Source organism: Enoplosus armatus, chromosome 15, assembly GCF_043641665.1.
Source record: "Enoplosus armatus isolate fEnoArm2 chromosome 15, fEnoArm2.hap1, whole genome shotgun sequence".
Classification (NCBI taxonomy): Eukaryota; Metazoa; Chordata; class Actinopteri; order Centrarchiformes; family Enoplosidae; genus Enoplosus; species Enoplosus armatus.
The window spans coordinates 7,498,199-7,522,749 of record NC_092194.1 but is presented as its reverse complement, the minus strand read 5'-3'; the positions used below and the strand labels follow the sequence as shown (position 1 = coordinate 7,522,749).

The 24,551-nt window shown below is 42.3% G+C and overlaps 1 protein-coding gene across 1 annotated transcript in view; it reads right to left on the bottom strand.

Annotated features, from left to right (window-relative positions):
* Positions 1-6,950, bottom strand: part of dlgap2a (discs, large (Drosophila) homolog-associated protein 2a) — a 52,612-nt gene extending 45,662 nt beyond the window's left edge. Inside the window, exons 1-2 of the mRNA XM_070919779.1 lie at positions 6,608-6,950; positions 5,820-6,574 (exon numbers count right to left, since the gene is read on the bottom strand). Of these exons, the coding sequence (XP_070775880.1) occupies positions 5,820-6,574; positions 6,608-6,890 (1,038 nt within the window). The 5' untranslated portion in view covers positions 6,891-6,950. The remainder of the gene's footprint in view (positions 1-5,819; positions 6,575-6,607) is intronic.
* Between the last annotated feature and the right edge of the window lie 17,601 nt (positions 6,951-24,551).

Here is a 24,551-nt window from a genome sequence, read left to right as displayed (position 1 = left end):
CTGTAGTGATCAAACATATCAAAAGCCTTGGAAAGAAAAAAAATGGACTGCTGAGTTGGCCTTTACCAAAGGATGAGCACACATCATTAGTGAATTTTAGAAAAGCCGTGGTGGTGGAAAAATTAGGTCTAAAACCTGATTAGGATGGAGATAAAATATCAAACAGATTGATGTACTGTGATAATTGATTAAAAGACAAGTTAATATAAATCAAGATGATACATTATAACACAAACAGCAAGTTTAACAAATCTGGCTTCCAAACGTCTGGACCAGCACTACTGCTTTCTTTTAACTCACACATAGCATAAAAAAACATCAATAGGCAAGATTTTTCTAAAGGAAAATGAATCATTGGAAGTAAAAAAGTTTGAGGAACCAGCCTTACCATTGGAATTAATGTGTTAGGAAGAGAAATGCTGATTAAAGCATGGGAAACAAGTAAAGAATCAGAAATCATTTCATTATTAATTCATGGTTTATGAAGCTTTTGTTAGTTGTATTGACAATACGATTCAATTGATTCCAAAACTGTCTAGGGTAATGAAAAGCTAACTTTAAGCTAACTAGTAGTTGGATTTTCTTTTGGTCTAGTAGCTGTAGGTTTCTCATTCAATAGACTCTTTAGAGAAGTGATATTTGTCCCAGACATAATCCCTTTGTTTGAAAACACTGGTAAGATGTGAGCTGATCCAGTGTAAATGCCTACCTTTAACTCTAATTGTTTTCATAGGAGCATGTTTATCAATCGTGTTACTAACTTCAGAATAAAAGAAATTCCATCAACAAAATTAACTGAAATCTATCCCATTTAATAGCAATTAAGTTTTGAATAAAACAATCTACATTCATATTCTTGCATTGTCTCAGTCTAATATATTTAGGAGAACTTAGTAGGTTCATTGATTAACTGAGTGAGGTTTACCCTACCAAATAAGTTTCAGCAATCAATTGGAGGAGGAACGATCAAGTTAGTTACTATTGAAGTCACCCAAGATAATCATTTCATTACGCCTCTCAAGAGAATTACAAAATACACTTTGTAGAGTCAGTCGGAGCAGAGGGAGGCCTATGAATTTTGGCATTAGTTAAATGTTTGTTATCATGATGAATAATATTTCTGAAAAGACATTCAAAATTAACTGGCCACCCCACCTCCTCAGGAAGGCCCATCATCTCTCTACAGGACAAAATTGTCAACTTTAATTTCATCATCAGTCATTTTACTAAGCACCCAGGTTATCTAATCAGGAGATGATGACTTGTCATTTCATCACAAATAAATACAGGTGTATGTGCACTTCTTTACTTTACCTGAGAAAGCCCATCTGTGGGTCAAATAACATCAAATAAAAGACTTTTAATTGAAAAGATTTTTCTCTGTTTTATTTAAGTTACTCGCTCCTCAAGTCATTTTTTCAGTAAATACTTTTGTACTCTAACTTTTACTTCTACTTGGGTACTTGTTTTTGCAAAGCAACAGTACTTTTACTTGAGTACAGTTTTTAGCTACTCTACCCACCTCAGGAAGTTCCCGAAATAACATAATCAATTCGCCTCACAATACTCATTCTAAATGATCTGTCCAAGCTGGGCTTGACACTGATCAAAGTGAGCGCTATTAGTCGGGCTTACAGCAGTGAAAAAATTGGGTGGTTTCCTTACTTCTTGTTATTATTATTTCTTCTTTTGGATACTGATTGTGTGCATTGTTGTTACTCATTTAGAAAATAACTTTTTCTCCACATTTTAAAACAAATGTCAATAAAGGAAAAGAAGACAGGACAAACCAATTCAGTCAATATGCTGAAAAACGTGAAAAAACCCTTTCAGAGAAACCAGTATAAAGTACAACACACAAAAAGATGCATTTTTTTGAGAAATCTAAAAAAGGAAAACATAATTGCTGAACATATTTTGATGGCAGCTAAAGTAGACGTGGTTCTCTCATGCTGTGACGACCCTACCCTTTGCCTGCCTTGGTTCGCTGAAACATACACTCACTACACCGCACATTCACCCATCCACACAATACTTCTGACTTACACACCTCATCATTATGTCAGATATGCATACATGTGACTCCAGTGAAATGGAAATAATACATTTAGCCCATAGTTGTTCAAGAGAGAGCTGAAATTTTAAGTAAAGCAAATTGTGATAAAGCGACTCATGAATCATAATGTACATGTGACTTGTGTTCCACAGGAGGGACGAAAACATCAGATCTGTGTGGACCGATGGAGAGTGTAATGTTCCTCAAATGAATACATGAAGTAAACATAAATGCCATATTTCCATCACGGTTTCTACATTGTTTTCCACACCTGCACCTCCACATTACATACCTCACACATACATTTCTTTCACTGATAATGTTTCTTATCTGCACACTCTAGATCTAGAGGCCTTGGATCTTAATCTGCTTTTCTACCCGATTTTTCTTTTTTAGAGCTGTGCTAATCAATTTTTTTTGCCTATACTTTCACATCCAACATTGGCATTAATTGTGTGTTCTTGGCCACCAATGTTATCCAAATATCCACTCTCCACTTAGCTCTATTCTGGTCCTCACCAACTCCTGAGAACAAATATCTGGCTCCTTAGCTAGATTTTTGACTTTCTTCACCATCTGCTGTAGCTTTGTCTGTCTGGTCCTGCGAAGATACAGTACAGTCGGTTTATTTTTTCTGGAGATGGCTGCCTACGGGAGACTGATGAGAGCTGTTCAAACTATAAACATACAGAAACTATAAACAGATATAACAGACGGAAGAGAACGCATCAAAAAGAAGAAATAACAAATCAAGGCAAACACAATAATGGACAGGGATCCCTCTATTTAACACCTCCGAGCTCTCCAAACTCAGACCATAAGACACTGCAAGACACCAAATGGCATTAACTGTTATGTTAAAAGACTAATACAGTGAAGAATTCCTGACGAGAAAATGCTTCTAAAGCAGAAAATATTGGTATTAAACCAAACCCTCCAAAAATTAGGACACTATCATAGTGGGCCATTATTATTGATTTGACCTGGGGAAGCAGTAGCACACAGAAAAAGGATATGGGAGAATGTGTTTAAAAATTGACAATTAAATGGTTATAGCCCGACAACCTCCTTGTAGAATCAAAAGGAGCTTAAAGTTTGAGATAATAAAACACAAATACAAACAGATGCTTGCCGACACGGTGGCAACCACGAAGCCACGCTGTCGCCTCAGGCAACGGAGGTGAGTAACATTTAGCTACAAACTGCTGTCTGATCCCGGGGTTCCTGGGACAAAATCTTACTAAGTGGTTCAAGGCCTGATAACTATCTGGGAACCCCTTAATGAAAAAGTTAGGGAACCCCTGTATGTGTGTGTAGGTGGTGTTGCTGTAGCTCTCAGTTGCAGTGCCAGTTCTGTTTCTGCTGCTTTGCACTTCCCTTTTGTAATTTAATCAGCAGCCTTTCTGCATCTCAAGCTCCACCTTTGGCAAGCCAACATAGCAATTAATTGGCTTATTAAATCCCTCTGCAATGCCCTATCAGCAAAACTATCAAAGACTAATCCTCCCTTTGTACTACAGTACTGTATGCAGGGACAGAACAGAGTAGCATTTGCTGGAGCAGCTGACTTAATCCTGAGACTTGTCGGTAAGACAAAGTTATTGTGCTGTGAAGTTACGGGGCTGGGTGCACGGAAGGTGGAGGTTTACAGCTGTTACTGCAGTCCAGGTGTATTTACATATCTAATTTGGAGAGTGTGTGTCGGAGAGAGAGAGAGCAAGGGAGAGATGGCGGCCTACACCTGCTGCACACAGATTAACATAGTTCAGTAAGAAAAGTCCTGCACGTCTTTCTGTTTGCCGTCTCATACTTTTGTAAGTTTTTCATTCCTTCTGTCATCAACCAAGGACATAAACAAGGTGACTAGCACATCATCAAACCATCTGGTGTGTGATAAACTGAAAAAAAAACCCCACCCCCACACACACTCTCACTCATACGTGGAGAGACATTCAGTGCACACACTCTCCCAGGATGCAGTTTATGTTGTTACAGTGCAGACAGTTGTGGGTAATCCCAATTCAGCAGCAGCAGGAAGTGAAAAGTTCTCGATGTGACCCCTCGGTGTATCATTCCTTACTATTGGCTCTATCGCTCTGCCTGACTGCCCCTGGTGATGAGCAGCAACAGTAGCCATGGGGAGCAAAAACAGCCATCTCTTTTGCCGCTTCCTCCCCTCTGCTTCCTGGAGTATCTCAATGCATCCAAAGAGGCACGGACGTCAGTGGTATGTGTCAACTTTCTCTCCCTCTCTCCTCCAAAACATCTTCCAGCTCTCTGAGAGGGCATTGATTCTCCTCCGGGGAGGGAAGATGTGTCACCCTGCGCGGATTGGATTGATAACGCTGGGCTAAATATAGCACTGCAGCAGGCAGGAGGGGAGGAGGATATTTTTAGAAGTGTTTATAGTGCCGCGACTCGGACACTACCTCAGCTGAATGACCAAATGGAAGTAAGGAAAGGGTGGGGGGCACTAAACACTGCGACTCTCTCATTGAGAGATTACTGCACTTAGTGGGATTGTAAAAAATTGGAGTGGATGAGTGCACCGTCTGTCCAGTTCAAAATGATCATCAGTTATGTTTAAAAATACGCTGGTCAAAATTAGTCCTCTTAAACATTTTCTGTTGACGTAAGCTTAGATTGAGTGGTTTCTTTGGCTCCATTGGCTGATTTGAGTAATGTATTGGCTTTGCGTTTACAACAGTCTCTAATCCATACAACACACTCTCTGCTTAGAGCACTGAGTCTCCTAGTCTTCTCTCCCAATGTGCTGAAGTGCTCACTTTATTTTGGCTGCAGGGGGTACTTACATGATGCTATCAGATATCACATTGTTGTATATTGAGCAGCGATGTTACAGAATCTATTTTCCCCTGCTTTTGCAATTTGGGATTTATAAGCACGCTTTCTTTTCCTTTTTCTCTTTCATATACCCTTCAGCAGGCATATAAGACCCATGAGACACTTCAGTGTAAAAAGTGCTGACTCACTCTGAATTGATCCCAGCGGCGCTATGGGCTCTCCCGCAGAGCCGATCATGGGCCTGAGCTAAATGCTAACCTCTTTTCGGGGCTGAAACCTATGCGAAATCGAAGCAAACAACATGGTAAAAATCATCAACATTGATCTCTGGTCTTTTATTCTCATATTGCCAACTCTTCCCCTCCAGCGCGGATCATTTATGGAGTTAATTGATTTGTCCCGCTGTGCTAGCCCCTTGTGCTGCCCGCCACATGCTGAGCCATAGGACATGTTCTCATTGTAATATCCACGGCGGCAACAAACAAAGCACTGTCTTTTAGATCAATAAGAAATCCAGCTGAGCTGAGCAGAACTTTGCTTCCTTGTCTATTCACTGGCGATGCCTGTAGAAAGAGATTGCTTTGTGTTGTACAATAGAGGCTTAAGTTTTGGGACTGATGTTTTTTCTCCGTGCTGCAGTGCCTCAAGTTCTTATGAATTTTACATTATGGTGAATGAGAGCTCAATCACTGTCGCTATCATATGGCTCCATCCAAATCACCACCTTCTTCTTTCACCAAAACCATCCCAATACCCATCATCTGGCCATCCACAGATCCATGTATTTGAATAAACTACTTGTCAGTCTGTGAATTTCTCCAATCAAATGGCTCAAGTGGTTGTTATGATCAATGAAATTAGCAGCTGTGGTCTTTGACTGGAAAACATGCGTACCTATGGGTGCTACTGCTTGAGAGACACAATACTATTGACACGTAGCAAAATAAGCCCAACTCACCTGTAGATAGTGACAGGGCCTGAGGTTGGGCTTGAGGTCGGTGGGCGTCATGGGCTTCTCCAGGTTGAGCGAGGACTTCCTGTAGGCCTCCTTGGCTTGGCTGACCGTTAGCGTTGACCAGGAGCTCCTCTTCATAAACTTTCCCTCTGGCGCCATGCTTATGCTTTCGCAGGCTGAGCACTTGACATCGTTGTTGCTCTTGGAGGTCTTTAGCGACAGGTCTCCAGCCAGATGGCCGTGCATCGAGTCAGGGTAGCAGTGGCTGATGTGGTCCATAGGATGCCGTGACATGACGCTGGGTGTTCGGTACGTGCTGTCACTATCCAGGTTGTCATCTGAACTCCACCAACCTCCCGAGCGTTGCTTGCTACTGCTGTCAGATTTACGTTCTTTGCTCTTGCTGCGTTTGCTGTGTTTGTGGTGGCCTTGGTGGTGGTGATGATGGTGGTGTGAGCTGTCCCGGTGCGAGTCGCTTTTGGTGCCGTTCATCTTGGAGGAACCTTCTAGAGAGTGTGACTTTGTAAAGAGCTTCTGTACCGAATGGACCAAGTGGCGTATTCGCCCAGGGCTTTCATTGCGCTGCTCTGTAGTTGTGGTTGTGGTGGAGGTGCGTTGGTATTGCAGTGTGTGGAAGCCATCTCGGTGCAGTGGCATTTGCTTCTCAAATTGGTCCAGGAGGTTTGCTGGGATTCGGTTCATTTTGCCACTGCCACCATGCGAGGATGAGCCACCATCGTCTCTGGATTCCCTGCCTCCTGAAGTGTTGCCACCGCTGTCCCGCGATGCACTGCCATAGTGCATGCGGGGGAAAGTGCTACTAGAGATGGAGTGGTCGGTAGCCGACATGGACACCGGCATCACCATGCACTCAGAGTGGATGGAGCTCCGCGGGGAGCAGCGATGGTGACTTTCAAGAGGGCAGCTCTCAGTGGGGCTGAGGAGGTAGGAGGGGGGCCGTGAGTTGCCATGGTGGAGGTGATGGTCCAGGGAGTGGTCGCATTCAGCCAGGCCACAGGTGTGGGCTGAGGTGAGCTGGAGCTGGGCAGGGCGGCCGCCAGAGAGACCCTTCATGTTCCTGGGTGGAGGGGAGTAGCTGTCCTCATCGAAGTACTGCGAGGGCGACCATGAATACTGCTGGTCTGAAAGAGAGAGAGAGAGAGAGAATATTAAATCACACCCAAAAAAAAAGCATTTTTCCAGAAAAAGAAATGCATTTCACACTTAATGATGAGGGGGGAAAGCCTAGTACCAAATGACATGTCCTCAAATAGGTTGGTCATTATCCACCATACTCTCACTCTTCACATCCACTTCAACTACAAAGGACTCAAAAAACTTGAAGTAGCACATCCGAAATGTGAAATCAACAGACTGCACAGACGTCCTATTTTTTCCCTTTGTGGCATATTGCGAGAGAGACAGGGAATAAAAGAGAGAACGAAAGAAAGCGAAAGACAGGAGACAGGTAGGAGCTCGCATCGCCATTTATCCAATGCAAAGTGAAATAATAGCCTATCACTCTGTGGTGCCGGTGTCATCCGTCAAAGCCCTGAGGAGAGTGCTGTGAGGCGTACGGCCAGAGAGGTGTCCTTGGGAGACGATCACCAAATGCACCTTCCCTCCTTTTGTTTCTGTTGACCATGTAGTCTTGGATTAAAACCCCGTTCTGTATGATTGGTCACCGAGAGCAGACGTCCCAGCACTGTATTCTTCTAGGTTTACTTTATCTTTATGCCTCACCACCGTCTGCAGTCACTGTGATTACTATGTCCTCCCTTTAAATCGCGTCAGGACGATGGGGGTTAAAATTAAGTACAGTAAGCACGCTATATGTTAGGAATGACGCCCTACATAATAAACGTGATCTTCTGGCTTAATGTGGCTTTATCTCGGAAACAATGAGTGTAGAATAGATCCCAAAAACAATATCATATTTTTGTTTCTGAGATTTCTAGCTAAGGAGTGCCAATTAAGTAATGCTTTACAGTGTAGAATCTTATCAATCACATGCTTTTCTAACTATCTTTGTTTTGTAAAATAATAAACCTTTTGTCCACCCTCTGCTTTTAATTTTTCTCATCACCATTGTTCCATGAATTCTCCATCAAAAGCTGAATATTGTTGTAGAAAAGCTTGCCCAGGTCATATTTCAAACTTATCTGCACCCTGTCTTGTGAAATAGGAAATAAACAAACAAACAAAGAATAACCATATCTAGTAGTAGCACTTTCGAAGTATTTTAATGTATTAACAAATCAAGAAATTATTATTAGTAAGTATTATCATAAACTTAAGTCTGACATCTTGACATATATACCCTAAACAAAAAGGGCAACTGGTCTCTGAGGAGGTCTCTCTGCTCCAATGAACAAAAATAGAAGTAATGATGAGTGAAACGCCAGCAGGGTGCCACAGCCTTGTTGCTGCACAAGTGATTCTTACTGCTAGGTTGGAGTGAAATGTCTATCTCATACTGGCGGTATCCTTAGTGCTGCTGTTCCTCAAAATGGCCGCATTGTCCGTAAACAGAATTGCTTCCTGTCTGAGTTTTTCTTCCTTTATTCCTTTTCTTTTCTCAAAAGAAATCAATGGAGAAACATATACACGTATAAGGATAAAATAATAATCCAGTAAGTTAAATACCTGACAAAAAAGGTTACTTCATCACATTAATGCAACATCGCCATAGGTACAAATACAACCAGATTTGTAAGACCAGACAGTGTGCTCTGTGAAAACCCTCTTGATTATTTTGTCAACAGCTCTGAGAAAGTCTCATATTCACAAATCACAAAACCCATTCCAAGATCACGAGAATGACTTACTGTGCTGTGAGTGAATTGTGACTAAGGATGGATGTTCCTTTTCATCTTTCAAATTGGATCAAATTTATTCCATTCAAACTTATTTTTAATGAGGTCTAAGATCTCAACCCCTGAGGTGCAGCCTTGCTCTTCTGTTGCTGTCGTCCTCCATCTGTCGACATGAAAACAAATTCTCCTTGTTTACCAGTCTTACATGAGGATGTCTACTTGGCAGCCTGATGTAAAATTAATCCAGGCTACTCTAAGCATGCATGCGGGAAAAAAGGATAAGACATTTTCCCTCAGGAGGGACTGTTTTTGTAAGCCTGCGCACAACAGAGCTGAAAATGCCTATCAAAAACATTACGACAGAGTACAAATCAACAGGCTAAATCAGGTGAACCTGCTTGGCCTGAGTCAGTCCAGTTCACTGCTCACTAGTAATTGCAGCAGAAGGATGATGGTGCATTATTGATTGATGTGATGCTACATTTCTGTCTGAGGTTATGTCACTGTCTTACTCCAAGGCCTTTCTCTGACGGCTGACTATTCCTTGAGGTATCTCAGGGAGCTGCACTGAATAAATTATCTACCGGCAAAGAGTTATGGCATTTCCTGGGATTATACGACAGATGACAGACTCATCCGCCCTCCATCTCTCTTTCTCCCTTTTCACCTCTTCTTCTGCTGATACTGAATTTAAGTTTCACAATTCAAAAAGTCCTACAAAATATGTTGAAGGTTATTTAATATTAACACGAGGCGGCTTGAGGGAAAGCAGCTCTCCCAGCGAATGCGGATCCTTCTGGCAAGTGCTCTGCAAACAGGGAGACAAGTATCTGTGACATCTGTGGACAGGGAGAGGGCTTGTTGTTTTTGCACTGATACCAGCACCTGCCATCACATTATCAGCTTCCTGGCAAGGGTGCCAACTGCTTAGATGAACTGCTAGGATGGAGGGTGAATTTAGAAACTGGATGGCAATTAAATTTCAGAACAACAACATTTTCTTTGAAAGTCGAGCTATCATGGTTTTAAATCTTGATGGGGCGATGATAACAATGATTATGCAGATGAAGATGAATAAAAATATCTGATATTTTTTTAAGAAAGGAAAAGGCGGGGATACTTAATGCCGTCTTCTCTACGCTAAAGGCTTAACCAATTCACCAGACACACATATTTTTTCACTGCAATGATAAGAAGTCCTCCCTTGATAAACAGACACTTTCCCCCCCAAAAAAAGAAACCAATCACATTCAACTCAACACATGGCACATTCTGCAATCATCCAATCATGTCTGACTTAACACCTGAACCAATATCCAGCTCTATAATGTTGTCAAAGCCCTCTGGGCTCGACAGAGATAAACACACCTTATATCTGTCACGAGATGAGGAGGGAAGGGAAACAGAGTCAGAGGAAGAGGCTCATTTATTAGGGGCTTCTGTTTTGTACTGCCGCTCCGCCCGCGTGCAGAGTGTGAGTAAAGGTCGTTTTGCTCCTCTTAACACATTAGCATTTAAATAGCATTATATCTGCACTGAGTATCACTGACAGCTCCCACTCTTCCACTGGCTCAGACCCTAACTGGAGTTGAAAACAAAGTTAAAAGATAATAAAGTGCTGGACTAGACTGAGAGATCAAAGGCGTGCGACCTTCAGACTTGGCAGTGGTTAGCATGGCGGCTATAGCTGCAGCACTATTTAAGAGGGGATTAAGATAAAGGCGACTGTGAATCCCAATGTTGAGGCAACACATGAGAGACTTGTGATGACAGACTTTAATGTTTTGCGTCAGCGAAAGAATCTGTTTCTAAGTTGTCTGGCATCAAACACCCCAAACTGCTTCACTACTTTCATTTGATTGTTTAATACATTCGCACTGGTCTACTTTTAAATATGTATGTCCATGTCAGTTAACAATCTAGCTGCTAACACTTAAATCATTATTTCTTTTTACAAATGAGAGCGACCAATGACTGAACTAAACTGGCGGACAATCATATACAGTTTTTATCCGAGCTCTCATATACAATGTATCAATTACATACATGAAATAATTGTGATAGCTCCTTTAAGAGGTACAGTGGATTACAAATGAAACATTGTATTTTTGGTGCCTGTAGAGAATCTATACACCTTTGAATTTTGAAAAAGATGCAACTATGAGACCCAAACAACAGCCAAGCTCATTTCAATTCTACATGCATCTAAATTCAGTGAAAAGACAGGGAAACACTGTGTATAGCCATTTTAGTAGCAGTAAGAACAATGGTTTAGAATATGTTTCCAAAAGCAGCCTCATCTTGCTATTCCGGCAACATCCCTTCCAACTGGCCAGAGGAAAGTCACACCCCTTATTTTCTGAGCAAAACAAATCGATAGAGCAGCTTTCTTATCCATCTCCCAAAGGTTAAATGCAGTCTCCCTTCTTTAGAAAATCAAAGGAAGGGGAATTGTGTCCTCAACCCTTGGGGCAAATCAGCAATGGTCTGAGCTATTAGATTTGAGAGGGAGGCCATGGACAAAGAGGCAAAGTAGCAAATCTGTCAGCTTTGCAAGCCTCATGATATCCACCATAGTAGCTCCGATCAAAATGAGGCCCCGGCTTACGGCTCTGGCAGATATCCTGCTCGCTTGTCCATCCAACTGACAGCGCAGGACGATTCATGCATACTGTACATTTCAAGAGTGGAGTGTGAGCGGAAACTGAAACCCGCAGCATTTTAGTCACTAATGCAATGCTCAAATAACTGAGCTGTTTCAAACTGCCACAGCAATTTGGAGCCAATCACTTGCCGCTGATATTTTTCCTCATAGACCATCTGTCTCAGGCCGAGCGCGACACCTAAATTGCCAGGGGAAGAAAAAATAAGTTTCCTTCATGTTTTCCACTCTGACTGATGCCTAATGCTGAGACATGAGTGTTAACACTAGTGTGTGCTGAGTCAGCACTGCATGTGTCACATGTGGACATGTATGTTCTTGTGGTTTGTCACACATAACTAGGGTGGGGGCGTGGGGGCTGTTCTTACAACTGGCCTTAAACCAAACTGGGAATTCATGCTGGGGTGATTTTGAGAGGAGCCAGAGTCAGTGAATCTACATCATAACAATGATTTACACTATTAAAAAAGACAACACACTCTGTGAAATACCAAGTGAGACGCTGCTTTGGAGTCTATGAGGAACCTTGTCACCAGTATTAAAACAATGATCTATTACACAATAAAAGCAATCACTGTTTATCTGCTCTTCACAGTTGACAGCTGCAACTGCTCTGTCACAGTGACAGTACTTCATGCTGCTTTCATTTCAAAAACATTTGACTAGAAGTCCCATTGCATAAAGACAGAAGAAGAACATGCATTCTGGTTGCAGACCCTAGTATTTACTGATAACTCAAAATCTACAACAATTTAGTGGGAAAAGTACCTTCAAGAAACACAGATTTTTAGCTTGCTTGTGCTCGTGTGTTTTCAACTGTGTGTTTCCATGTAGACCATTATATGTACTTACACAATACAATAAAGACGCCTTCTCCAAACTTCATGAATGCAGCCCCTAAACTGTCCCAGCTAAATACTGAAGTACAGTCTGAAAATAAAATAACTGGAGCAACTTTTCAGCTGCAACAACTTCTTCCAGTTACTTGTAATGCTAAAAGGAGCTCAGCTGTGTGACAAAATATTTCTTAGAGTAATGGTGAACAACACAGAGTGCAAAATATGTCAATGAAAACTATTCAGGCTGTTCAACAAATCAGAGTAAAGAGTACCATTGAAGAGGTGGATCAGCGAGCGCATAAAAGTTGCACCAGAACTTTCAAGAACAGTGTTCCTGTGCTTTAAACCACCGACACAACAAACCCATATGGGTGCATGCAAGAGATTTAGCTCCCCTGTGACGGCCACACCAAGCGATGTTCTTAGGTCAGCATGGTAAAGATGGTCGGACGGTCCCATTCTTCTTCAAAGATAGCGTACTTTTTACAGGAATTATTCTACTAAAATATAACCACATAATCTAACTAATATGAAAGAATAATATCAAAACACGTCATGATGAATTATCAGCAGTTCTGTAATTAATGAATCTCGTTTCAGGAATCTTGTTTCACATAAAATCACATAAAACATTCAACCTCAACATGCAATGATGCACAGACGTGCATGTTTGCGGTTCCAGCTGCACCAAGCTGCATGTGGTTACGCTTACACACCTGAAAGTGCTGTCTTGATGTGAGCAGGAACGAGAAAGACCCCCCCGTCCCCCTCCAGCCTCCCAGCAATCAAAGCCTAGCCTACAGCCCACTATCTTTCTCACAGCAGGGTAGAGGTTTGCCTGCGAGCACGGAGGGAGAGATTAGAGCACAGAGAAGCTAGCGAAGGTAAGTGGGTATTGTCAGTCCGAGCTTCTGTAAACAACAGTAATGATTAAGGGAAGACAGTTTGTGTGTGACTGTGTGTGTGCAGGAGACTGTAAAATGATACTGATACAGAGTGAACAGGAACTATAACAGCAGATATGCATATTCCTGCACTGCACACAACTCTATCAGCCTCTGCACTAATCTCTTCAAAATGATTAGGCTATTGGCAGGCTGTCCCAACAAATGTAAAATGGCAATTTCTCTTCTTTAACACCCTGTTTCACCTACAGAGTGGCGAGCTGAAGGCAGCCATAGTATATAGCTGCAGAGAGATTATGGCTGCCAGATAAGGAGAAGCCGCTGAATGTCTGAATACTTATCGTGAGCCTGCTAATGATGAAGTGTGTTATCTGTGCTATGCTCAGTGCTCCTCCTCAATGCCCCCCCCCCCCCCCCCCCCCCCCCCGCCAGTCAAAGTGGGGACAGAACGATAGGTGACAGACAGAAAGTGTCAGGATCAGTGCTCCTTGTCCCTCCCAGAATGACACTTGAACTTGAACACTTGTGGCTTTTGTGCGTCCTGTCTGGTCCTTCTTTAGTCATTTGGAATTGAGCACACAATGCTGAATTATTAATGCTCATATTGAAAATGTGCAGCCCATCTCATATCCAACTGTGGTAATTTCATCCCACACAACATGACAACAGTAGCAATGGTGCCAAATTGCCTTGCTATCTTTAAGTCATTTCCTATTCAAGCAACAATCTCCTCAATCTAAATCTTTTCAAAGCCCCCTTCTCATTTACAACAGCCACAGAAATGGACTTGGAGTCCAACAATGCCCCCTGCGCAAACTCTTGCCAAGTGTGGTAGATTGCATGGGCTTGCATTTACATGGTGGAATCATAAATCCAGCGCAGCTATCCAGCTATGAATAAATCATGCTGAATGTGAAATTCTGCCACAGGAAAAGCCCTGTGAGTGTGTGTGTGTGTGTGTGTGTGTGTGTGTGTGTGTGTGAGTGAGAGAGAGAGAGAGACAGACAGACAGAGAGAGAGAGTAAGTCACATCTTATGTAACAGCCAGCACTGCATTCCCAGGCAACTTGTTAGAGGAAGCCTCAGAACTGTTCCTGGTTGCCGTGGCAACACGCTCTGAAGTTCCCATCCTTTGCTGTCTTTGCAGCCACCGAGGAGTTCAGGACCAAATGAGAAATAATTTGATATTGTCATATTGTTATTATTTGCCAGGGATGATGCAAGTAATAAGTATATCAGATGTTTTTATGCTCGAGTCAGCAGCAGCCTCATCCCAGAGTCTGTTCAGGACCCGGCTCATGTTTGCTGTCGGACAAGAAGGTCCAGACCAGACCCGAGTCCCCACAGACAATCCCTGCACGGAAGTGATTTTAAAAACACTACAGGTCCCCTGGGCCCTGCAGGCATCCACACTCCTCAGCCTGAAGAAGACAATTGAAATCCGTTCCCCTCTAATGTAATTTTCCTCTCTGCAGACCACAGCAGCCCAGAGAGCAGAGGGTGGGGGCCGACCGTAATGACTTCTTGGAGATGGAAGTGATACCGATAGTCCAGTTCGGATCCTTGTCTCTCATTTGCCTTTTTCTCTAAAGTCAGCCGGAACATTAGAGGCACGGAGTCAATCAGGGTGTTAAATGATTTGCTGTGATGTTAATCTGGACAAAATCAGATCCGAAAAATGAAGTGTGCTGACAACATTTGAGGGTGGAAACAAGTGGCACCAGGTACCATAAGGATTACATGCACTGTATGTGACTGGAGGAATTCAAATACAACCTTCATAGGCTAAAAGAAAACCTCACTCATGACACCCACGAACACCCACCTGTTGATTTGGGTGAAGGAAGGTTGCATGTCACTCTGGGGAGGGGAGTTGAACCTGAACACATCTGACAGTAAAATGTAATTAGTGTAAGTGCCTGTCCCAGTGTTTTACTGGCCTAATTTCAGAGCAGTGAAATGAAAGAAATGCTATTGACAATGCCCTGGGTGCACTCTAAATGCATCATGCAAAAACTATTTACCAGCCAAGCTGGAGCAGAAAGCAAGAAAACCATAAAATATTTACATTTGACAAGCTGGAACCAGTAAATATTTAGCATTTTTGCTTGAAAATAGCCTTGAAATTACTATTAATCGACTATCAATCAATCATGAAAATAGTTGTTGATGGATTTTCTGTCAATCGACTGTTGACTTTTAGCAGAATTTACCAAAAAGTTACAGCTTTACAACTTAAAAAATCATTTTGCACCACTTATGGCACTAAAAGCATAAACTGTGTGAGTGATTAGACATGAATAACATGAAGAAAGACATTAATGATCATCAATTTTATGAGGAAAAATGTCTGAAGTATACATAAAGGTGCGCAGTATGTGCCAACCGTACAGAATGTGTAGCATAAGAATTATTTTCTTTGCATTTGCATAAACTGATCTTGTCTGGCAGGTTCTAGTCGATCGAACGCCATCGAAGTGTTAGCTGATGCCCAAAATGACCCACAGTAATGAAGAGTCAATAACAGACCAAAAAGACCTTTGTGAGATGAGTAAGATTCCAGTACAAAAGGTCACGAAACGCACGTTACGGCAGCTGATGGTAAAAGCAACTTACGCAAAACTTGCTGAATGGGTGCGCCCCTCCTGTACAGTACATGTCACATGATGCTGTCTTACACATCTGAGTTAAAAGAGTAATGTAGATCAGATATGTACACTCATGCTGTCTTGATCGTCAACATCTGTGCAAAAGCACTCTGAAGGGGGCAGACTGGCTTTCATTAGCCTCCCCAGGCAGTCACTCTAACCACATGATTCTAGTAATAATTCAATGAAGTGATTTAGTTTCCCCCCCAGATCCAACACAAGTAGCGGTAATGGGATAAGAGGAGATATGGAAAACATGGATACAGGCTTTGAGACCAGCCAGACTGGATCGGATTGAAGGTGTCACCTGATATGTGATGCTGAAGTGTGCAACAAAAATGAAGACACAAGAAACAGAGAAAACATATCAACAGCGAGCGTTGAGATTGATTTGTGACAGGCCAAACATGGCACTCTTTTCGTTCTTATTCCCAGAGGTGTGACTGCAGCCTCTTCCGCTGAATATCATCGACACGCCATTTTTGAATCTCTGTGAGGTGAGCAGAAGTAACTCATACCGTCAGATGGCTTAGAACACATGTATTTGTGTGTGCGAATCTGTGTGCTGTCAGATCGAGACAGTGAGTGTGTGAGTGGCAGGCATGGGGGGGTGGGGGGGTGAAAGACAGGTCAGTATTCAGTTAATAAAGTTTTGTCAGGAACACTCACTTGGAGATGACAACACTATTGGAGGTACAGTGTGACCATAGGATGCTCTTTGCTGCTGAAATGCATACACCATAGCAACTTGTATAGCTTCATTCCTTCTCATTGTGAAAACAGGCTTCAAAATTAAAATTCATGAGCTGCTGATGAAGATGTTTGCCAATATTTGGACTTACGTCACGGCTGGGAGGCTAAACAACCTCAAGATTCTGCTGAAGTTCAATATTGCTCTAAAAGCATAATTGTTTCTAAAGCAAGTGGAACCACTACACAACCACAACAGACGTCCATCCCTTCATCCACCCACCCTATCAAGACTCTCCAACAACTCTCCTCGCTCATTTCCTCCAAGCTTTGAGCAGGAGGTTGCTTAGAAACAAAGCTCGAGCACATCACAGCCAGCACCAGAGGGTTTGTCTTTGCCTGGGGCCACATACAGGGCATGGGGAGATGTGACAGTCGTCTGGTGTAGCATCCACTAGCTGTGTCCCAATTCAGGGGCCTGAGTTTGTATTTCTAGACTCAATACATTGTCACAGGCCAACAATGCCTGTCTCATTTAAAAAGGAAACACTGCCATCAATGTGCACTAGCTGGTCAATTGTGAAATGGTGTGCTCAGAAAATCCACTACCCATTTACCAGGTATTTAAGCTCAGGTGGGAATCCTAAAGAAAATAATTGAGAGATTAATTAATAATGAAAATAATTTGTTAGTCACAGCCCTAGTCTCATTTTGAGGAAAAAGCACACGTGCATTGAGGCCTTCAGGCCCACCACAGTGCCTGCCATTGCGAGGTGGAATATGACAAAATAAATGTTCAGTTTTGTGTTTTACTAACATGTACTTGTGTTGATAAGTGTCTAAATAGATGCAGCTCAGACACAACTTTCGATAAAAGGTATTTTATAAAGCATGCAACACCAGCTACACATTGTGAAATATCCGCGTCAACATGCACTGTTGAAAATTCAAACCAAGAAGAGGCAGAACAAACGCTTGGTGTGCGTGCTCTGTTTCATGAGCAAAGAAGACAAATTTAATATGCCCCTGGTTCCCTCTCTGGCAATTACATCACTGTCATTAATGACAGTTTGCCTTATTGTTACCATCATTTTTTAATCATGCAGTAAAACACAAAATGTGCTGTGGATTTTTTTTTCAGTATTTATTGGTATGAACAGTGAAATTGCACAACATCTGGGTGGTCTGTTCCTTGACTAAAATCAATTAAAGTGCCTGTGATAACCCTCCCACTCTCATCTCCATATCCAACAAGGCGAGCCCCCGAGGGTAACGACCGCATCGTTGCATCACACTGCTTCCTGATTGGCCTCTAATGCTTGTCCTTGAGGCCCGAGCTTTGAAAAACCCCTGTATGTGATGTGCATGCACGCTGCAAATGAATGAGCCCACAACAATTACTGCGCCATGAGCGCTGAGGATCATAGAAGAACAAAACAGTTTGGGTAACGTAGTCGGTTCATCCTCGTTGACACCCCCCCCCCTCCTCGTTCCTCATCAGAGAGATTACACAAGTCTGGGAAAACACGAATTACTAAGTATTCAATATTTACAGGTGTGATTCAATATCAACAAACTGTTGCGTTCAAGTCTGTGCGAGAGTATGTGATCCTACTGTAAATGAGAAGTCTCACATCGTTTTGTGCGAGGAAAGGCAGACATGGAGAATAGATGAGGATAGACGGGAGCCAAAGAAGAGGATGAATTAACATAGGACAAGGTGAGACAAGGCAAAGCATGCGGCGAGGCATGCTTATGATGGATTAATGCAGTTTTGCATGAATTAACGGGGGATATATGAAACATGCTGTGAATCTGTTTCACTCAATGGTCAATTTAATGCGATTTAATACCTAATTATGTTTCACTTGTCATACTTTAATGCCGTCTGAACGTGAACAATGAGAGGTGGTGATTTAATTGATGCTGAGGCCCTCGTTCAGCGCTCTGCTAATGCCATGGGCTTTGTCAATCTGATAAAGGCAACAGATAATAACTCATTACCTTGAGTTATTAATGTTGTGTACTCTCACTGTGCACGGGGCATCACTCACTGAGTCCTATTGGGCTGCTTAGTGTAAAACTTGATCACAAACAGATTAGGAGGAATGGAGGGATGCATTTGTAAATACTGTCTGTGGCTCCATTACATTAACAGGAGGGAAGGAGCAGGCAGGGCCCACAGAGCTGCAGTATATGAGGATATAAAGTTAAATGGTACTGGGACTAATTCAAGTGCTTATTGGTTTTCCCATAAGCGTGAAGAGACACTTTAAGGTCACCAGATAAGTGTGGACTGAGACAATAACAAAGGTCAGTATGTCTTGACCTCAACTGCTGTTGATTCTCTTGATTCCCCAGTTCAAAGTATGAAATTTTGGATTTGTCTTTCAGCCTGAGAGGGAGCTCTGAACTCTCTGAGCTCCCCTAAAATTGTCACCACAATTTTGTAATTAGTAATGGATCATCAGTAAGTTGGTGTATGACCAGCAGGCACACTTGCATTTATGTTGTATCTCATCTACTCATTTGCAGAAACTATTCAGTGGGAGGTGAAACTCATAAAATCAATGTCGCAGTGTGAAATATCCTCCGCTCAATTACAGAATAGTTCTAAAGCAAATGTCAAACTTATACATGCTCTTTGATTTAACGATCAGAAATAGTTCACGCACAACAACCATATACACCACACACAAACATGCTATGCTCTAACTAATTCATCTGCAACTATTTTGATCACTGATTAATTGTTCAAGTCAAATATCAAGAAAACACACAACATTCTCTGTTTTCAGCTTTTTCAATGTGTGGATTTTCTGTCTTTTTCTGCTCTGTAAATGAAATCTCTTTGGGTTTTAAATTGACAACATGACGAAGAGTTTACAGCCACGCTAGCGGCTCTTTGAGGCTGTCGACACAGTGGTGCTTTGAGCTAAATGACATACAAACACCAGCTTGCTAGCATTCTGACAATGACAATGTAACATGCTGATGTTTGGCAAGTATAATGTTCACCGCGTTCACCATCTTAGTTAAAAGTGTTAGCATGCTAACATTTGCAGACATTTGAAGATGTCACCTCGGGCTCCAGGAAACTATGACGGACATTTTTCACTATTTTCGGACATTTCATAGACAAAACAATTAATCAATTAACTGAAAAAAAATCATAGATTAACTGACAATGAAAATAACCATTACTTGCAGCTCTATTGTATATATAAGCCAAAATGAATGTAGGGCAGACGCACATGGTCATGGGAGGGACCTCTTCACACCCTCACTGATAATTAAATAATAATCATAATAAACCAGCTTCCATCAAGCTGTTGTCACTGCAGCATCACAGCTTGTGTCATCCCACACCTGAAACACCATGAATCAACCTCTCTGAACCACATAACAGCTGGAAAGAGAGAAAGAGAAATATAGAGAGTAGCACAGCCCTCCATCCGGAAAGAAGGTCTCATTTAGCCATCAACTTGCACTCAGTTGTCTGCTGGTGTTCAGTTGCTCCACCTCTGAAGCTGGGCAGATAAGTTGCAGTGTGAAAGAGATTTCTTTCCAGTTTAGAGAGGTCTTCTGGGTGCCAGAAGGAAATACCACAGGTTGCATTACCTGTACAGAAGTGCCTTTGCTGCCGACAGTGATGGATTGTTTGGTTTTCAGAATGAACATTAAGTGGGGCTGGCTGTCAGAGTGTGTAGTGTTTTAGAGTGAACCCAAAATTAAGTATCTTGTGTGCTCCTTGAAAACACTTCAGGTGAGCTCAAAGGTAGCGACCCGGCTGCTACAAAAGGCATATTATGAGGATGTCACTGCTGCCTGAATCATTTTGAAATCTCAAAAATGCAAAACAGGCTTCATTCCACCTTCACGTGATTCTTGACACTTAATCTAAGATCTCTTGGCCACAAGTAATGTGACTAATGTGTAAGTCAGCACACATTTCAGTAAAACACATCTGATGGAGGGCCATGAGCCATGTCATGCGTCCATCATCCAAGGCCCAGCTTCCTGCCCAAAGTGACCTCCACTGAGGCGGGGTAAGGAATTAATGTTTTCTGAGGTCCACATTGGACTCAGGCCTTGGCTCGTTATGAGGCCCCTTATGGAAGTGGGGGCCTTAAGGGTGAGGACACAGTACACACTATTAACCCCTCTGATCTTGGATTATTACCATGTCAGGCTGATGCTGGTTATAACACACAGACCTGAGCAAAAGGGCCGGCTATTGTGTCCCGAGGTTACCTTGCCACAGGAGGAACTGTGATTAAACACAGTCGGTGACAACAAAAGGCTGCACTCATTCTTCTTTTCAGACGCGCAGAGTGAATTTCCCGGACAAAGGATCCAAATTCGAAGCAATCACTGCAACTATGACACTTCTGACATGATTCACACCATCATCAGAGGCTCACATTCAGTCCTGAAACCAACAATCTCCTGGTAGTTACTGGAAGAATTAACTGTAGCACCGATAAATCATTTCTAAACGAAGACTTCCAAATAACACTTCTCCAAAAACTTGTGTGGGAAGACAAATCATTTGTGAGCGAATCAACCTCACTCATGGATGATTCAAATTGTCTCTGATGATGGGGAGGGAAAGGTAGGGTAGGGGGCAGCCCAAACTCACAGAAGTGCAGTTTTGTCATAATTGTTGCTGAAAATAATGGCAGTCCCCTCAAGCAGTTCACGCTGTGAGCATTGTTCTTCTCTCCCTTATTCATGCTCTTTGGGTGTGTGTTTTCCTCTTGAAAACCAGGACGGGGGAGCATGAGATGTGTTTATTTTTAGCAATGAAAAGTGTGTCTCCAGCTCTAGGACTGCACCTCCGAGGCACGCTGGCACGTCTGTCATGAATGGGAATGAGAGGTAGCGCTAAAGATTTGTGTTTAATGTGCTCCACGTATTTAAGAAGGGACCGTTTTTTTAATGATACAAAAAGGAAAATAATGTGTGTTCGAAGTTGCCTGGAAGCTGGTCAGACAGCTCATCAGACACAGCGCGCCATAATGACAAGAAAATCACAGACTGCAGTCAGTTATTGGCCTGAATTATTATGTAAGGTTTAATACTGCAGGATCCGGTTTTGTTTTAGCAATAATGACGATGTTGTTTCCTCAGCATCATTCAATTTTCCAAGCTAAACTTTTGGTCCTCTGAGCATATGTGTGTTATGTCGCTAGCAAGTCTTAGCCCGACTGGAGGCAATGAATTCTGGGCCAGAGGGAAATCTGTCTGACTTGCTCAACTCATTTTGTGTTCACCTGAGTTGCACTGAGGTTAATAGCTAATAGAGCTGCAGATAGAGTGGTCACTGAAGTGCTACATCCCAAGTTCCCATAGAGGATGTGCATGAACCCAAACACATCCTTATTAAAAACAACTGCATTTGGTACATTACGGGTGACATTACAGGGTTTTCACATGGGCTGTGAGTTTCGCCTACTGTCATTAGGAAAAGCAGGGCAGAGCTGAGACGACTAGATGACTTATTTCCTACTGGCTGACATGCTTTCAAGAATCCAATGTCATTTCCCAGTGCTACTAAGCCCAATATCTGGCTAAATGAAGAGGCTGCAGAGCATGATAATGTGATTTTTGGTGCAAGCTCGCGAACTAGAGAGGAACAACACAAAGTGAGAGGTAGTGTTTGGCAATGAAACCAGCACAGCCTTGAATCTAGTAAAAAATAGCCCCAATGTTCTACTGTAGGATGTGTGTTGTATTCATTATCTCCCACGTCATGGTGATTCAGTGTCACTGAAAGACTTACTATCTGTCATAGGGCACAGAGGACTGAGTCTCCCTGTTACGTAAAGGGATTGTGCTTCTCTGTGACCTCAAGCTGTTTGAGCTTATCAAGTTGTAAACAATGCGCCACAATAAACTGATGAGCACTATGTCACCAAGCTGCAGCACCCCTTGTTTTATGAGCTTGCTCTGCCTGAACAATGTCAAATGTCAATGACGTCAATACAGTTGGAATGGAATTGAGCCTTCATTCCCCACCCGGCAAATTCATACAAAAATAAAACGCTGGTGAAAAGGAGACAACTGTTCCAGCTGGAAATGTTCAAGAGGTAGAACATTATGTGGAGATTCTGATGGGTGAAAATAGGAGTGTTCATGATTCACCCATGCTGCAGCCTGACAGTAGCCATCAGTCTTACACTCTCCCAATCCATTCTTCTGAGTGCTCTGAGCCTATACATAGCAACAGTGTGCTCGCGATTCAGTCGCCAGCCAGTGCATCATCCGATATCTCTGGCCCTGTCTAACGCTCGACTAGCCAAGCGATGCATCTGTGGAGACTTCATAAATAAAAGTGCGGCAATAAACTTTGATTATAATCAAAAACCAATACGTGAGCTTAAATGCAGCGAGTTTGCGGTGCTCTGTAATCACTAGCATCTCTAAGGTACCATCATTTTGGAGAGTGATGATTAATTTCTTCGGGGCTCCGTACACACGAGGCCCTTGATCATATAGGCCAGGGCTGACTAAAGAGAAAGGGCCAGCAGAGGCATGATGTGAAATGATGACATCAGCGGTTCACCAAGGGATTTTTATGAGTCGTATTACAGTAATTGGCTCTTGTTGCTGAAAAGTCTGAAGAGGTCATGCCTGACTGGGTGGAACAAACTGGAGGGAAATTCCCATCTTTGCCCGAGTGTGTGTGTGTCTGTGTGTGTGTGTGTGTGTGTGTGTGTGTTTAAAGAGGAAGGGGAACAGAGAGAAAGAGGTGGTGAAGGAGAAAGATAGCGAGAGGCTCCCAGAGGCCAGGTTGGGGAGTTTTAATAAGCAGCTCTGAAGAAAGAGGCAGAGCCTGCAGGGAAAAGACCTCAGCGCAGATGACCACGGAGGTGTGAGGCAGTGGACACACTCATAATAAGAAGAGGACAAAGGCAGGACAGATGGACGTGAAAGAGAGAGAAGACCTGCTGAGTCTATGTGCTTCATTTAAAATGATTTTGACAATGTCTTAAGAGAGGAAGAGAAAGTGAAAGAACAGGAAAAGGAGAGAGAAAGAGAGAGAGAAAGTCAAACAGACGGCGTACATGGTCATTTTCCCACCTGAATCTAAATGTTAATGATCAATTAGAGTTGACACTAAAATTTGACCCTTTGCTCCATTTTTACAATGTTTGAAACAAATGTTTTCATATCACTCATAATACTTGAATCACAGTGTCGTTCTCTGTGTGAATACTTCAGCCCCGTATTAATATAATGGACTGCACCTCAAAACAGGTACTTTTAAGGTGTTACATATGCACTGACTGATATGTGATCGGTTTGTTAACTAATACAAACATAACAGGAAACAATGTATATCTGTATATGTATCTAGTTTTCACTTTACATGTTTTTCTGTGCCACCAGAAATAAACTGTACCAACAAAAAACACAATACATTGTAATAAACGGTCTCACTGGTCCAACAAACTAAAGACATATACCATTTCTTGAGAACTTCTTTCTGTGCAAACTGTATCACCATCATTTTCTTCTTTTTCCTCTCCATTCTTAATGCTGACAAAAAGTTTTAAACAATGCAACATTTCAACTTCTCCCCAATACAACGTTATCTTTTTAACTATAGGAATTGTTTAGAGTGGCTCAAACTTTTAAAACATTTTAAATGATTGCAGAACATCCTAAAATATGGTGGTTTTCTATTCAAGTATTAGTGACTAACCCAAAATGAAAACATGCCATATTTGTCCCTTACATCGCTTATACCTATCCAAATGATCAAGTGGAGTGTTTGGCATTTAACCGCCATCATGAAATGGGAGCTGAAGGATGTCTGCACCAGAAGCAGAATGATGACACCTCCCCCGGCCGATTTATACTACAGCCCTTGGGAGCTTTCCTAGTAATGAGACTATTTGCATGCTGACGGTCAGTTGCTCTTGTTATCACCCCCAGAGTCCAATAAAACCACATGAGCTACAGTGAAGTTAGAGGCAGCAATGAATAAAAAAAAAAAAAATCACTCTCATTTTATTGACTGCATTCTGCCTCAGAACATGATGCTCATGGGTGATAACGATACAAATATTTGGAGATATATTCATCTGTGAGTCATCTCGCTGGAAAAAAAGGTTTTGCATCTTTGCCAACAAGCTCTGGCTGTGTTTTCTTAAATGAGTCATAAAT